Source organism: Leopardus geoffroyi, chromosome X (assembly GCF_018350155.1).
Source record: "Leopardus geoffroyi isolate Oge1 chromosome X, O.geoffroyi_Oge1_pat1.0, whole genome shotgun sequence".
NCBI lineage: Eukaryota > Metazoa > Chordata > Mammalia > Carnivora > Felidae > Leopardus > Leopardus geoffroyi.
Window position 1 is genome coordinate 14,916,280 of NC_059343.1, and position 16,861 is coordinate 14,933,140.

Genomic DNA, 16,861 nt, shown 5'->3' on the forward strand with positions numbered 1-16,861 from the left:
CTTCTAATCTACTTTCTGTCTCTACAGTTTTGCCTATTTTAGATATTTTGTATAAGTGGAATAATACAATATTTGTCTTTTTGTGTCTGGCTTCTATTACTTAGCATAATGTTTTCAAGGTTCATTCATGTTGTAGTATGTGTCAGAACTTCATTCCTTTTTATGCAAAATAATACTCTGTTGTATGTATATACCACATTTTGCTTATCCATTCATTTGTTGATGGACACTTGAATCGTTTCCACTTTTGGCTAATGTGAATAATGTTCCTATGAACATTCACATACAAGTATCTGAGTCCTTCCTCTTAATTCTTTTGTATATATACCTAGGAATAGAATTGCTGGGTCAAATGTAATTATGTGTCTAACATTTTGTAGACTACTGGCTATCGTGTTTTGATTTTTTATCCTGTAGTTTTGCTGAATTTGTTAGCTGTAAGGTGTGGATTCTTTTGGATTTTCTCTCTATAATTATATCATCTGTGGATGAGAGTAGTTTCATTTCTTCCTTTTTAAAATTTTATTTACTTATTTTTATTTTTATTTTAAAGTTTATTTTGAGAGAGAGAGAGAGAGTGCACAGGTGCAGGAGGGGTAGAGAGAGAGGGAGAGAGAGAGAATCCCAAGCAGGCACTGTCAGCACAGAGCCTGATGCAGGGCTTGAACTCATGAACATGAGATCGTGACCTGAGCCAAAATCAAGAGTTGGGACGCTTAACAGACTAAACCACACAGGTGTGCTATTTTTATTTTTTTATATATTTTATTTTTAAGTAATCTTTACACTCAACGTGGGGCTTGAACTCACAACTTGAAGATGAAGAGTCCCGTGCTCTGCTGATTGAGCCAGCCAGGTGCCCTTATTTCTTCCCTTTTAATCTGGAAACTTTTTATTTCTTTGTCTTGCCTAGTTGTTCTGGCTAGAATTTTTAGTACAGTGTTATTAAGTGGCAAAAGTGGACACCTTCACCTTGTTCCTTATCTTGGGGAGACGGCTTTCTGTCTTTTAAATCACTGAGTATGCATGATGTTAGTTGTTGATCTTTCATAAATGTGCTTTATCCAGTTGAGGAAGTTGTCTTCTATTTATTGTCTGCTTGTCCATCATGGATATGGTGTGTAGGGTAAAGTAGGTAGGCAGTTTAAAATGCACATTGAGCTCATATCACACAGTAGTTACCTCTTTTATCAAGTTTTTTCATGGTCGTTTTAAGGTTTTGACTAGTTGCAGAGTTCTAGAAACTGATTCTAATACTTTTTCCAGCCCATTATTTGTTTCTGTGAAAGGACGGAGTCCTAGATTTCCCTATTTTGACATTTTTGGTGATATCACTCTGTGTTTGCACACATTTTCTCCCAGTCATTGATCTCCAACTTATCAATTTTTTTGGTAGATTGTCCTTTTGGCATTGTATCTAAAATCACATCACCAAAGTCAAGGGTCATCTAGATTTTCTAGGTTACCTTTTAGAAGTCTTGTAATTTTGTATTTAGGTCTGTGATCCACTTTGGGTTAATTTTTGTGAAAGTTACAAGGTTTGTGTCTAGAATCTTTATTTTACATATGAACGTCCAGAACCATTTGTTGAAAAGACCTTTTTTTCCCCCATTGGATTGCTTCTGCATCTTTGTCAAAATCAGTTGTGTTTGTGTTGAGTCTATTTTTGGGCTCTGTTCTGTTCCATTGATTTATTCGTCTTTCCTTCACCTAATATCATGCTGTCTTGATTACTATAGCTTTATAGCAAGTCTTAAAATCAGGTGATATCAGTTCTTCAACTTTATTGTTCCTTTTCAATTTTGTGTTAACTATTCTTTTTGCCTTTCCATGTTACTTTTATTTTTATTAAAAATATCTTTTTAATGTTTGTTTATTTTGGAGGTGGAGGGAGGGACAGAGAGAGAGGGAGACATGGAATCCGAAACAGGTTCCAGGCTCCGAGCTGTCAGTACAGAGCCCGATGTGGGCCTTGAACTTACGAACCATGAAATCATGACCTAAGCCAAAGTCAGATGTTTAACCGACCGAGCCATCCAGGCACCATCCATGTTACTTTTAAAATCAGTTTGTTGGCATCCAGAAAATAAATAGCTTACTGGAATTGGGATCACACTGAGTCTATAGATCAAGTTGAGAAGAATTGGCATCCTAATACTGAGTGTTCTAATGCATGAGTGCAGAATATCTCTCCATTTATTTAAATCTTTTGATTTCTTTCAACATAGTTATGTAGGGTTTCGCATAACAGATCTTGCAAATGTTGTGTTAGATTTATACCTCAGTACTTTTGTGTGTGTGATAATGTAAATGGTATTGTTTTTAATTTTTATTTCTAATTATTCATTCCTGCTATGTGGGAAAGCAGTTGATTTTTGTATATTACCCTTGTAACTTGTGACTTAGCTAGAACTGTTTATTAGTTCCAGGAGTTTTTCATTGTAGGTTTTTTGAGATTTTCTTCATGGGCAAGCCAATCATCTGTGAACAAAACAGTTTATTTTTTCTTTCCCAATCTGTATACCTTTCATTTCTTTTTCTTATTGTATTAGTTATGACTTCCAATAAAATGTTGAATAAAAGTGGTAAGAGGGGGAGCGCCTGGGTGGCTCAGTTGGTTGAGCGACCGACTTCAGCTCAGGTCATGATCTCGCGGTCTGTGAGTTCGAGCCCCGCCTTGGGCTCTGTGCTGACAGCTCAGAGCCTGGAGCCTGCTTCTGATTCTGTGTCTCCCTCTCTCTATGCCCCTCCCCCGCTCATGCTCGGTCTCTCCCTGTCTCAGAAATGAATAAAAAAAAAAAGCATTAAAAAAAGAAAAAAGTGGTAAGAGGGGTCATCCTTACCTTATTCCTGAGCTTAGTGGGAAGGCATGTGGTTTCTTACCATTAAGCAAAATGTTAACTGTAGGATTTTTGTAGATGTTCTTTATTAAGTTGAGGAACTTCTATTCCTAGATTACTAAGAGTTTATATCCAAATGGGTTTGGGTTTTGTCATTGCTTTTCTGCATCAATTGATATGATGATGTGACATTTCTATTTTAGCTCACTGATGATGGTAGATTACATGAATTGATTTTAGAATGGTGAACCAACCTTGCAAACCTGGGACAAATCCCACATTGTCATGGTGTATCATTCTTTTTATACATTGCTGTTTATGCTTTGCCAATATTTTTTGAGGATTTCTACATCTGTGTTCATGAGAGAGATTCCCCTGTAGCTTACCTTTATTTTAATGTTTTTATCTGGTTTTGGTATTAAGGTAATACTGGCTTCATGGAGTGAGTTAAGAAGTGTTCCTCTACTTCTGGAAGAGAGAGATTTTTCTGGAAGAGATTGTAGAGAGTTACTATAATCTCTCCTTAAGTGTTTAGTAGAAGTCACCAGTGAAACTATCTGGATATGGGACTTTTGTTTTAGAAGGTTATATTGGTTGAGTTTCTTCCATACATACAGGCCTATTCAGACTATCTATTATTCCTTGGATAAATGTTGATAGTTTGTATATTTCAAGGAGTTGGTCCATTTACCTAAGTTAGCAAATTTATAGCATAGATTTGTTCATAATATTCCTCCATAATATTCCTTTATTATTCCTTTAATGTCCATGTGATTTGTAGTGATGACTCCTCTTTCATATCTGATATTAATAATTTGTGTTTTTTCTCTTTTTCTTGGTTAGCCTCGCTAGAGGTTTATGAATTTTACTGTTCTTTTAAAAGAGCCAGCTTTTGTTTTCATTGATTTTCACTGTTGAGTTTCTGTTTTCAATTTCATTGATTACTTCTGTTATTTTTATTATTCTTTTTTTCTTGCTTTAGGCTTAAGTTATCCCTCTTTGTATTATTTCCTAAGATAGAAGATTAGTTACTGATTTTATTTATTTTTTTTAGTTACTGATTTTAGGTCTGTTTTCTTTTCTAATATATGCATTCCATGCTACAAACTTTTTTCTATACACTGCTTTTGCTGCATCACACAATTTTGTTTTATACTTTCATTTTCATTTAGTTCAAAATATTTTTAAATTCAAGATTTCTTTTTGACCTGTGTGTTATTTTATTTTTTTATTTTTTTAAATTTAAGTAAGTTCTACACTGAATGTGGGATTTGTACTCGTGACCCTGAGATCAAGAGTCACTTACTCCACTAACTGAGATAGCCAGGAGCCACTGACTTGTGTGTTATTTAGAAGTGTCTTGTTTAATCTCTAAATATTTTGAGATTTCCCAGCTTTATGTTATTGATTTCTAGTTTAATTCCATTGTGTTGTGAGAGTATACTTTGTATGATTTTTATGCTTTAAAATTTGTTGTGTTTTATGGCCCAGAATTTGGTCCACTTTGATGAATGCTTGATATAAGCTTGAGAAGAATATGTGTTGTGCTTCTGTTGGAAGAAGTATTACGTAAATGTCTGGTAGGTCTAGTTAGTTAATGGTGCTGTTCAGTTCACCTATATCCTTACTCAATTTTTATCTGCAGGATCTGTCAGTTACTGGAAGTTGGGGAGCGGGTGTTAAAGTCTCCAACTATAATGGTGGATTTGTCTGTTTCTCCTTGCAGTTCTGTCAATATTTGCCTCATGAATTTTGATGTCCTCTTGTTTGGTGCATATGCATATTAAGGATTATTATGTCTTCTTGGAGAATGTATCATTTTATAATGTCCGTCTTTATTCCTGATGATTTTCTTTGTTCTGAAATCTGATTTGTATAAAATTGATATAGCTATTCCAGCTTTCTTTAGTGTTAACGTGATATACCTTTTTGTATCCCTTTGCTTTTAACCTATCTGTGTCTTTATTTAAAGAGGCTTTTAAAAATCCATTCTCACAATCTCTTTTAATTGACGTATTTAGGCCATTCACATTTAAGGTGATTATTAATATATTTGGATCAGTATGAACCATTTTTGTAACTTTTCTGTTTGTTACACTTCTTCTTTTTTTATTTAAAAAAATTTTTTTTTTTTTAGTAATCTCTACACCCAACAAGATCAAGGGGTTATGAGCCAGCCAGGCAACCCCCCCGCCCTTTTTTTTTTTTTTTTTTAAACAAAAACATTTCTTTCCTTTTCTTCCTTCTGGTTTTAATGGACTGTTTTATGTGATTCTATTTTCTCTCTTGTCTTAGCATGTCCATTATACTTCTTTAAAAAAGAGTTTGTCAGGGGCACCTGGGTGGCTCAGGTCATGATCTCACGGTTTGTGAGTTTGAGCCCCTTATTGGGCTTTTTGCGTCAGCACAGAGCCTGCTTTGGATCCTCTGTCTCCCTCTCTCTCTGCCTCTACCACGCTCACACTCTCCTACTCTCTCTCTTTCTCTCAAAAATAAATAAACATTAAAAAAAAAAGAAGGTTTTTAGTCATTGCCCTGGAGCTTGCCTCATACAACGTTGGTCTCTAAGTCTGCTATCAGATAACTGTATTCTGCTTCTCAGGCAGTATGTGTACCTTAAACTAGAATTTTCTGAATTCCTCGCATCCCCCTTGTAACATTGCTGTCATTTGTTCATTTTACTTATCCCTATGCTATAATCAGTGAATACACTGTTACTATTCTTTGAATGTACTTTCTTTGAATAAACTTTCATGTTTATTTATTTTTGAGAGAGACAGAACACAAGTGGGGAGGGGCAGAGAGAAGGAGACACACAACCTGAAGTAGGCTCCAGGCCCTGACCTGTCAGCACAGATGCCGATGCGGGGCTTGAACTCACGAACCAATGAGATCATGACCTGAGCTGAAGTCGGATGCTCAACTGACTGAGCCACCCAGGTGCCCTTGAATGGTTATCTATTAATTAAGAAAAGGAAAAACACATTTTATTTTGCCTTCATTTATTCCTTCTCCAGTGCTCTTACCTCGTTTAGATCTGACTTGCTGACCTGTATAATTTTCCTTCTCTAAAGAACTTTTTAAAAGTTTTTACTAGGCTGATCCACTGTTGTTGGTTTTTTTTTTTTTTTAACTTTTTTAAATGTTTATTTATTTTTTTGAGAGATAGAGAGCGTGAGCAGGGGAGGGGGTGCAGAGAGAGAGAGAGAGAGAGAGAGAGAGAGAGAGAGAGAGTGTCACAGATTCCCAAGCAGGCTCCAGGGTCTGAGCTGTCAGCACAGAGCCCAACGTGGGTCTCGAATTCATGAACCGTGAAACCATGACCTGAGCCAAAGTTGGACGCTTAACTGACTGAGCCACCCAGGTGCCCCAAGACTGATCCACTGTTAAAAAACTTCACTCAGTTTTGGTTTATCTGAAAAAGTATTTCTCCTTTTGAGAGGTAATTTCAATGAATAATTTTTTTTATCCCAACACTTTAAATATTCTACTTTATGGCTTCTGAAAACAGTTGGATGTACTTCTTATCCTTGTTATCTATAGGTAAGATATTTTTTCCCTCTAGCTTTTTTCATGATTTTCTCTTTATGTTTATTTTTCTGTAGTTTGAATATGATGTAGTTTAGGTGTAGATTTTTTGGTATTTATCTTGCTAGGTCTGCTCTGAGCTTTTTGATGTGCAATGGTTTGGTGTCATTAATTTTGGAAGATTTTTGGACATTATTTCTTCAAATATTTCTTCTCCTTTGTCTCATTCTCTTCCTTATGGTATTCTGGTTATACCTTTTATAATTGTTCTGTAGTTCTTAGATATTCTGTTCTGCTTTTTAAAATTCTTTTTTCCCTTTGCATTTAGTTTGGGAAGTTTCTGTTGAAATGCCTTTAAATTCACTGATTCCTTGCTTGGCCATGTCCAATCTACTGATAAGTTCATTAAAAGCATTATTCATTTTTGTTGTTGTGATTTTTATTTGTAGCATTTTCTTTTCATTTTTTCTTCGAGTTGTGCTTACATTACCCATCTGTACTTACATGTTGTCTATTTTTTCCATTAGAGTTCTTAACATAGTAATCATAGTTATTTTATATTCTGTATCTGAAATTATTACTGATAACCCCCAAATCTGTGCCATACCTGAGTCTAATTCTGATGCCTGCTTTGTCTCCTCAGATTGCCTTTTATCTTGCCTTTTAGCATGCTTTTTACTGTTTTTTAAAAGCCAGGATATGTTGGGTAATGGGAACTGAGGTAAATAGGCTTTTAGTGTAATGTTTTATGTTAATTTGACTAGGGTCTGGGCCATTAAATGTTTGTTGTAGGGGTAGGTGCCAGAGGCTTCAGTTTCCTCTAGTGTCTTTATTTTTTGTTTTATTTTTCTCCCCTATTGTCTTTGTATTTCCTTAAGAATTCCTTTTTAAATAGTCTGTTTCTTGCAACTTGTTCAGTTGAAATCCACTGTTACTGTACCAGAACCCTGGTGACATGGTGGTAGAGTATGAGGATGAGGAAGTGTTCTATAATCTTAGGACCAAATCTTAGTCTTTTGGTGGGCTGGAGTCCTGGGCTGCAACTCTCACAAATATTTTTTGGCCTTTTCCTCCCCTTCTTTTCAGGTGAAACAAGAAGGGTAGAGGGGCTATAGCTGGCTAATTTCCCCTCTCCCAGGACAGCATATAAGGCTCTGGTAAATTTTCCCTTAGAGTGTTGGCTTTTGTCATGGAGAACGGTGCAGGCTTCTTTCAAAACCGTTACTTTCCCCTGGATGTTTTTCAAAAGGGTTCTGTTCTCCTTCCCCTTCCTGCAAAGGGAGAAGGTTTTTATTGGATCTTTATCCTGGGCATTGTTACTTTTCTCCTCCCCTTACCAAAAAGGGGAGGAGATCATTCTTGGATCTTCATGTTCAGAACCTCGTGAAGTCCTGGAGGGTAAAGCCAAAAGATTGTGGAGGGCTCTCGTTGGATTGGGTCCATTGGAGTTCTTACTTGCAAGCCTTTGTTGAAATTACCGTTTAAGTTTTCTCCCCAGTGTATTTCTCTAGCACCTTCTGCTCCAGGTAAGCTGTTCTTGGGTGTGATTCTCTGTATTTGCCTTTCTCTCCAGATTTCAGGAGTTCAGTTTGCTTTATGTCCTTAATTCTCTGATAAGCCTAAGGAAAGTTGATTTTCAGTTTTTTTTCCTCTTGTTATAAGGACAGGAGTCACAATATTCAAGCAGTTTATTTGTAGGAACTGAAACCTGAAGTCTTACGTTTATGTTTTAAAATTGGAAATACCTTGTCCAGTTTAAAAATAATTGTTCAGCAAGAGGCTTTTAACTTTTCTGAGAACCATTTGCTTAGCTGAGATGACTCATTCTTAGTTATTTTCATCCCTTTGAATTTCAGATATGTATATTTTCAAAGTGCTTATAGCAAGAACTTTTTTAGAACAAAATATTTGAAAAACTTAAGAACTTATTGTAGTTCTAGAAAATTGCTAATAACTTTACTCAAAATTAACTGGAATTATTGATTCCCCCGTGCCCCACACTGGCTTTTGTTTTTTTTTTTTAATCAGGTATCTTTTAGAATCCATGCTAAAGTAGTTTCAGGGATTATTGTGTTTAACCTTCACTTAGTGTTTTTACCCCACTTGTTTTTGAAAAAGTAACTCAATTTTCTGAGGCACTTTGAAATCTCTGGAGATGAAGCCAGTGTTTAAATTTGAAAAACTAATGACAATAAATGCCTAACTCTTATGCTGCCAGTGATTTATTTTCAATTAACCTTGAAGAATGTATTAATTTAAACTGTAGATCTTGGTGACTTTAGCCTAATAGAATCACTTTTAGAATCTGTGTGATAGAGGGCAGTTTGGCTAAAATGTGTTATTTAAGCAACTGAGAAAGTATGGTGTATACTTAAGAGCCGTATAATTTGATTGCTTGCTAAAAAAAAAATGCATTTTGGGAGCCTTCAGTTCTTATCCTTGCAGAACCTTGGGCGATTGAGACATTGTAAATTGCATTAACCTTGCCCTTTTTTTAGGTTTCATTCTTAATTTTTATTTTTCTCACCGAATCTACTGTGAAGAATAGCTGTTAAACCAAGAAACAAATTAGCTGAATGGTATTTAAGATTGCTTATTAGCTGGCAAACTCATGTCATATTTAAGAAATATTTTTCTCTTAATTTTCTTAATTGCTTAAAATGAATATCTGTCTTTGGGAATTAAAGTTTTTCAGGAGGGAGAATTAAAATATTACATATTATGGATTTTATCTTAATATACTAAATAAATTTTGGTTTTAGAAATGATGAGTTCATGCTGTATTGAAAGAATTTGATTGAAAATAATTATTTTTTGCCATGTAATAATCAATTAGCTGTGATTTGTTTTAAAATAAGATCCAGGGTTCCTGGCTGGCTCAGTTGTTGGAACATGTGACTCTTGATCTCAGGGTTATGTGTTCAAGCCCTGCATTCGGTGTAGAAATTACTTAAAAATAAAATAAAAATAAAATCTTAAAAAAAAAACAACAACAAAAGAAGATCCATTTGTCTAGCATGATTTGAATTGGAGGCAGAAGTGTTTCTTTAGGCTTTTGCTTAGAGACATTTCTTATAAAGAAATAGGCTATTGGGAGAAAATGGAGAGAGAAGAGCAGGTCTTCAGTAGTGGCACACTTATGTGTTGTGCCCCGTGCCAAGTCACATCCAGCCTCAATAGATTAGTGGTCAGTATCCATGTTGCTCCTCCTGAAACTTAATGAAACCAAAACCCCCCACAAACCCCCAAAACACCTGTTGATAAAACGATCTCCTAGAAGAAATCCACATGCATGAACATAGTATGTCAGTATTTTAGTCTTACCAAAAAAGCTTCTATGTGCTAACAGTTCAACTGAGATAATGATTTATATTTAGTAAATAAGTTTTTAAATTGAGGCCTTTGTTGGCGGGGTCCTGACTTCCAATTTCCAGATAAGTTTCTCTCCTCTCCCTCTCCCTCTCCCTCTCCCTCTCCCCTCCTCTCCTCTTCCTCTCCTCTTCCTCTCCTCTTCTCTTCCTCTCCTCTTCTCTTCCTCTCTCCCTCTCTCTCTCTCTCTCTTTTTGATCTTGCTACTCTATGCTAACAGGGTTGGCAGCCACCCTTGCAAAAATGTCCCTTCATTCATCACAACATTCAGGACCACAGTGGCAGGATTGTTTCCCTCTCCAGGGTGAGAGACTCTCAGGATCACCCCCATGATTCTTGACATCCTCTTCTACTTTTGTCACCACTAAAACTCACTGGCTGCCCATTTTAGCACAGAACCATCATCCCTGTACTGTTCAATTGTGTCCTATGTTCTCCCCCAATCTTCCCACTGTCCCCTAGAGATCCTGAACTGCCATTAGTAATTTCTCCCTCAGCTTCAGTCTTGCCCCAGCATCACAGTTTAATCGTGCTCAGGCTGATCTGGGTTTCCTTGAGTTAATTTCTGTCAGTGCCTATTTGTTTACTTCTTAGTACTTATGTAAAATTGCAATTGTACATTCACTTACTTAGCCTTTTTCATCGATTCTAAGATGTACATTTCTGCTCACATTTCTGAAATTGAAGCTCATCTTAACACTAGATGCCCTTAATGCTTTCTGAATGGTAAGTAATGTAATAGTGTATCTTACAATCACTTGTGTCTTAGGTTTAATAAAATATTGTACTTTTAATGTTCTGTTTCCCCTAGTTAATTGCAAGTTGCACAAGTACAGGAATTCTGTTTTTACTCACTCATAGGGACCAGTGTCCAGTACTGTACCTGGTACCTAGTAGGCACTGAATAAATAATGCTCGAATGAATAGCATTATTTACTTGGTTGTTCCCTTTTCAAAAAAAATTTTTTTTTTCTAAATAGGCTCCATGCCACCATGGGGCTTGAACTCAGCACCGTGAGATCAAGAGTCACATGCTCTACCGACTAAGCCAGCCAGGTGCCCTATCGTTATGTATTTAGGAAATGATGGCTGTAATAAGTTTGAAGATGAAGTGGTCAATATATGCATGTGAAAATTTTTTAATTTTTACTTATTTTGGGGGAGAGAGAGAGAGAGCACGAGTGGTGGAGGTGGGCGGGGGGCGGGGGGAGAGAATGAGAGAATCCCAAGCAGGTTCCACACTGTCAGTGCAGAGCCCAGCGTGGGGCTCAAACTCATGAACTGTGAGATCATGACCTGAGTCAAAAATAAGAATTGAATGCTCAACTGACTGAGCCACCCAGGCATCCCTGCTTGTGAAATTTTAATTCAGTTTCTCTGTTTCAGTATTTATCTTTGGAGATGGCTTTACTCTGGAATTGAAGAAACCTTTAGATACATTTATTTTGTTCCCTCATTTTTGTAACTCTTCCTATTATTGATATATGTACATCTTTATTTAAAAGTATTTACTCACCATGTATGAAAATGAACCCACATAAGCTTTTATTGGGTATCAGCAGTTGTCTTTCATTAGGAGGAAGAGTGAGGAAGGTACCAAAGGGTGTAGCCAACTTTTATAAACTTTACAGGGTTTTGAGTGCTTGAACTTAATTTTTCATTTTACTTCATCCTCTAAGGAGCACAGTCACTTGGTGTGCCTACTTCACTTCTTTTAAGCGAAAGAACAGCGGACAGGCAGCATGAGTGACTGGGGTTCCTTAGGCCAGCTCCTCGGCAAGGTTCAAACCTACTGCAACCCTGGAGGGAAGGTATGGCTCTCCATCCTTTTCGTATTCCGAATCCTGCTCCTGGGGACAGCAGTTGAGTCAGCCTGGGATGATGAGCAGTTTGCCTTTCGTTGTAATACTCGGCAGCCTGGTTGTGAAAACGTCTGCTACGATAAGTCCTTCCCGATCTCTCATGTGCGCTTCTGGGTGCTGCAGACCATGTTTGTGTCTGTCCCCTCACTTTTGTACCTAGTGCATGTATTCTACTTGCTGCGCAAGGAACATAATTCGAAAAAGAAAGGGGAGGAACTCACAGTTGCTCAAACCAATGATGTCAACGTGGAGGAAATCAGAATCGAAATCAAGAAGTTCAAGTTCAGCGCTGAAGAACACTATAAGGTGAAAATGAGAAGGGACTTGCTGCGAATCTATACTGTCAGCATCTTCTTCAAGTCTCTCTTCGAGGTGGCCTTCCTGCTGATCCAGTGGTACATCTATGGATTCAGTCTAAACGCGGTTTACACTTGCAAACGAGACCCCTGCCCGCATCAAGTGGACTGCTTCCTTTCTCGCCCCACAGAGAAAAATATCTTCATTCTCTTCATGCTAGTGGTGTCCTTGGTGTCTCTTGCTTTGAACATCGTCGAGCTATTCTCTGTCTTCGTCAAGAGCATTAAGGACCGCGTGAAGGATTCAGAGAGTGAGTCTTACTATGTTATATCTGGTCTACTGGGTCCCTCCAAAGACAGTTCATCAGTTGTTGCTCTCTCTGACATGTCCGTTCCCAGGAACAAGCTTGTTCCCGGAAACGCAAACAGTTCTTCCTGCCTCAGTTACAGCAAACAAGGAAATGAGCAAAACCATGCTAAATAGAGTGCAGAGCAAGGTTTAATGGGGCAGGCAAGAAGCACCGCCTCTCCACTCGCTCACACAGCCTTTTAATTTCCCTGATGATAAGCAGATTCTGAGGGAAAAAACCCCAAAAACCCTAGCTACTGGGCAGTAGCCATTGTAGACAGCAGCCATTCTGCAAAGCCAGCAGTCATGCCAGCAGCAGCCTTGATGACCTAGAGATCTAGACACATGCTTGAAAGCATTATGATTTTGCTCAATTGTTAAAGTAAAAGGAAGGTACAATGGAGAGTGTACTTTTGTTCCAGTGGAAGCAGTACTGAACACTGTCAGTCACGAGGCTTAGTGGACATAAAGGGTTCTTTTGGAGTATCTGGGATAGGAGGGGAGAGACGGGGAGGGATTAATTAATCAGAGGAACATCTTGGTATTTAAAATGGTTGACTCGAAGAATTTACATTTTAAATAAAGTCTCCATCAGGTGGTACATAAGTAAAGACTTTCTCTCCCATATTCCCCAAGAATGGTTCAGTGTATATGAAGGAGTGATAGATATTTGTGATGTGTTGGTACAAACAGACACAGTATAAACTCATGAACATGGATTATTAAAATAATGCAGTGTTCAAATTTGAGCCTTTGTCACAGATTTTGTGGTATGGGCCATATGATGTTTACATTACATAATTCCTACTGTGAAAGTGAAGCACTCCTCCCTCCCCCACTCAGATGCCACCGTTCAGCCACTTTATTCTATTAGGGACACTGGTTCTGTTCATTACGATTTTTTTCTTTTGTAGAAAGATGTCGGGAATGATGTCCTTTTTCTGAAATGTAATCATTGATACTTGAATGATACACTTTTAGTTCTGTGAACAGCAGTCATTAATGTGAGAAACTTAAAAGGAACGAATAGAGCTGAACTATTAAATGTTCTTACATGAATTTTGCAGTAACTGATAGTTCTTGGCTTTGTTCTACTTAATAAACCTTACATAACAAGCATTATTGTAGAACTTGTATTCTGTTATGAGTTTGGCGGGCAGTCTTTTGGGGTGGCTGGCATTTTTGATGTTTGTACTGAGATTTGGAGTGCAAGAACGGTTGAAAGAGGTTTGAATATTACCCATGTAACTAATGTGTTAGAAACGTACACTAAAGAAATCTGTTTCTTCAAATACCTTTTCTAAAACTGACAGATGGTTGGTGAAAATGCCGAGCTTCATACTTTGTTCTTGTGCGACAGCTACATCAACAGTTTTGTACACTAAATAGTTTAATATTTCACATTAGACTACTGTCATGTTCAGCTTTATTAGTGCAAATGTGGACCTAGTCCATCATATAGTCTAGAGAATGTTCTTTAATAAAGTTTAAGAGAACAACCTGCATGTCTGCCTCTGAGAGTTTCTGGCTGCAGTCATCTTTCCTAGTCTTTTGAACTCTTCATTCAGTATATCTTAATCTAAGCAAAATCTACTGCAGAGTTTTAGAAATGGAATTACAGTGATTCCATTACAGAAGGTTTTAGTATCAGCATCTTTAGTTATATGTAGTACGATCAGAGATATACCCACTACTTGGATGTGCAAAAAAATGTAAGCTTCTTTGTTTTCTTTTAACTCATCTCCTCTTTTTTTTTTTTAATGTCTATTTTTGAGACAGAGAGAGAGAGAGTGAGTGAGTGAGAGTGGGGGTGGGGCACAGATAGAGAGAGAGAGAAGGAGACACAGAATCTGAAGCAGACTCCAGGCTCCGAGCCCGACGTGAGGCTCGAACCCATGAACCGTGACATCATGACCTGAGCCGAAGTCGGACGCTTAACCTACTGAGCTACCCAGGCGCCCCATTAACTGATCTACTCTTTATCAGAAGCTTCTTCCCATCCCACAGGGCTCTGAAGGAGGAAGATAGGGACAACTGAAATGGTAAACCTGCCAATCAATAGCCTCTTGCTGTGACAGTGTAAATGGTCTCATTTGTAAAACCCAGTCTCTTGGTTCATTGAAGAATTGTTCAGATTTCCTTCTCACAAATTGTTTCGTGAGGAATAAGCACAGTTATTTACTAATGGGATGTGTGTTTCTGTGGGGCACTGGAAAACCTCTGAAACCTTGGATTGGACATTGCCATGCTCACTTCCTGTTTCACACTGATTTTCACATAATTGCTTGCTTGATTTTGTTAAGAAAAAAATTTTTTTCCTAATGTTTATTTTTGAGAGAGAGAGAGAGAGAGAGAAAGACCATGAGCAGGGGAGGGGTAGAGAGAGAGGGAGACAGAATTCGAGGCAGGAAGCAGGCTCCAGGCTCCAAGCTGTCACCACAGAGCCTGATGTGGGACTCCAACTCATGAACCGTGAGATCATGACCTGAGCCGAAGTCGGATGCTTAACCGACTGAGCCACCCAGGTGCCCCCCCCCTCAATTTTTAAGTTTGTTTATTTTGAGAGAGAGAGAGAGAACGAGTGTGAATGGGGGAAGGGCAGAGAGAGAGAGAGAGAGAGAGAGAGAGAGAGAGAGAGAGAGAATGCCAGGCAGGCTCCACACTGTCAGCACAGAGCCTTGACCTGGGGCTTAAACTCACAAACGGCGAGATCATGACCTGAGCTGAAATCAAGAGTCTGATGCTTAACCTACTAGGCCACCCAGGTGCCCCCTCTGTTAACATTTTGATCTTGAGATAATTACAGATCACATGCAACGATAAGAAATAATAGATTCCATATATTCTTCAACTAATTTCTCCCAATAGTAACATCTTGCATAATTATAGTAAATATCACAACCAGAACACTGACATTGATATAATCCATTGACCTTATTCAGATTTCACCAATTTTGCATGCACTCATATTTGTGTGTGTGCATGCACATGCATATGTATAGTTTTTATCACTTGTGTAGATTCATGTGACCACCACAGTGAAGATACAGAACAGTTTTATCATAAGGCTCCCTTGTGCTGTTTATAGCCACAGCTGCACCCCTCCATTCCCCTCTCCCTAACTCCTCACAACCACTAGTCTGTTCATCTCTATAATTTTGTCATTTCAAGAATACTGTTTAAATGGAATGATACACTGTATAACCTTTTGAGATTGGCTTTTTTCACTCAGCATAACTCCCTTGAGACCCATCAAGTTTTTGTGTGAATCACTAGTTTGTCCTTTTTTATTGCTGAGTAGTAGTCCATAGAATGGAGGTACCACTGTTTATTCACCTGTCAAAGGACCTGTTGAAGATTGTTCCCAGGTTTTGGCTACTACAAATAAAGCTGCATGAACATTGGTGTACAGGCTTTTTTGTAAACAAAAGTTTTCATTTCCCCAGGATGAATGCCCAAGAGTGTAACTGCTGAGTTGTAAATGAATATATAGTTTTGTAAGAAACTGGCATATTCTTTTCCCAGAGTGGTTTACATTCCCATCAGCAATTTGTCAGTGATTTCATTTCTCTACATGCTCCCTAGCATTTGGTATTATCACTGGTTTTTGTTTTATCCATTCTAATAGATATGTAGGTGATCTCATTGTAGTTTAAATTTACATTTCTCTAATGGCTAATAATGTTGAATAGCTTTTCATGTGCTTATTTGGGATCTGTGTATCCTCTTCAGTGAGAGAGATATATACATATATTTATTCTGGATTAAAATCCTTTGTTGGATATGTTTGAAAATATTTTCTCCCTGCTTGTAGCTTGTCTTTTCATCACTTAATAAGGTCTTTCACAGAGCTAATTATTTTAATTTTGATAAGGTCATTTTTCTTTTTATGGATTGTGTTTTTGGTGGTAAGTCTAAGAACTTTTTGTGTAGTCCCATATCGTAAAGATTTTCTTCTTTGTTTCTAAAAGTTTTATAGATTTACATATAAGTAAATATAAGTCCATGATCTTGAATTAAAGTTCATGATCCATTTTGAGTTAATTTTTGTCTAAGTTGTGAGATTTTAGGTTGAGGCATTTTCTTTCTTTCTCTCTCTCTCTGTTTTTTGGGGGGGGAAAGGGTGCTGTGGATGTCCAATTGCTATAGCACCACCATTTATGGAAAAGTCTCTCCTTCCTCCACTGAATTACTTTTGCAGACAAAAATCAGGTGTATTTGCATGGCCCTATTGATGTGTGTGTGTATCCTTCGGCCAGTATCACACTGTCTTGATTACCATTCTGTAGCTCCGTAGTAACCCTAAACATCAGGTGTGATGATTCCTTCATTTTTATTCTGCTTTTTCAAAATTTCTTTAGCTATTCCAGGTCAGGTGCCTTTCCATTTTCATTTTAGAATAAATTTGCCTGTATCTACACAACACTTGCTGGGATTTTTTTATTGTAATTGCATCAAACCTTTATTATCAATTTGAGGAAAATTGGCATCTTGTTGAGTTTTCTAATACCTGAGTACAGTATGTTTCTCAATTTACCTAGGGTTTCTTCAGGTTTTTTTCATCAAGATTTGGTAATTTTCAGGATACAGATCCTGTACATATTTCATTGTTTATAT

At 37.5% G+C, this 16,861-nt stretch overlaps 2 protein-coding genes across 8 annotated transcripts in view; both read left to right on the plus strand.

Moving 5' to 3' along the window:
- CDKL5 (cyclin dependent kinase like 5) overlaps window positions 1–16,861 on the plus strand; it is a 216,007-nt gene that overhangs the window by 83,814 nt on the left and 115,332 nt on the right. The gene's annotated exons all lie outside the window — the stretch shown is intronic.
- LOC123595207 (gap junction alpha-1 protein-like) lies at window positions 6,732–13,749 on the plus strand. Its single transcript, XM_045472596.1, has 2 exons — window positions 6,732–7,894; window positions 11,417–13,749. Exon 2 carries the CDS (start codon window positions 11,480–11,482, stop codon window positions 12,377–12,379), a length of 900 nt encoding a protein of 299 aa, XP_045328552.1. The 5' UTR covers window positions 6,732–7,894; window positions 11,417–11,479; the 3' UTR covers window positions 12,380–13,749.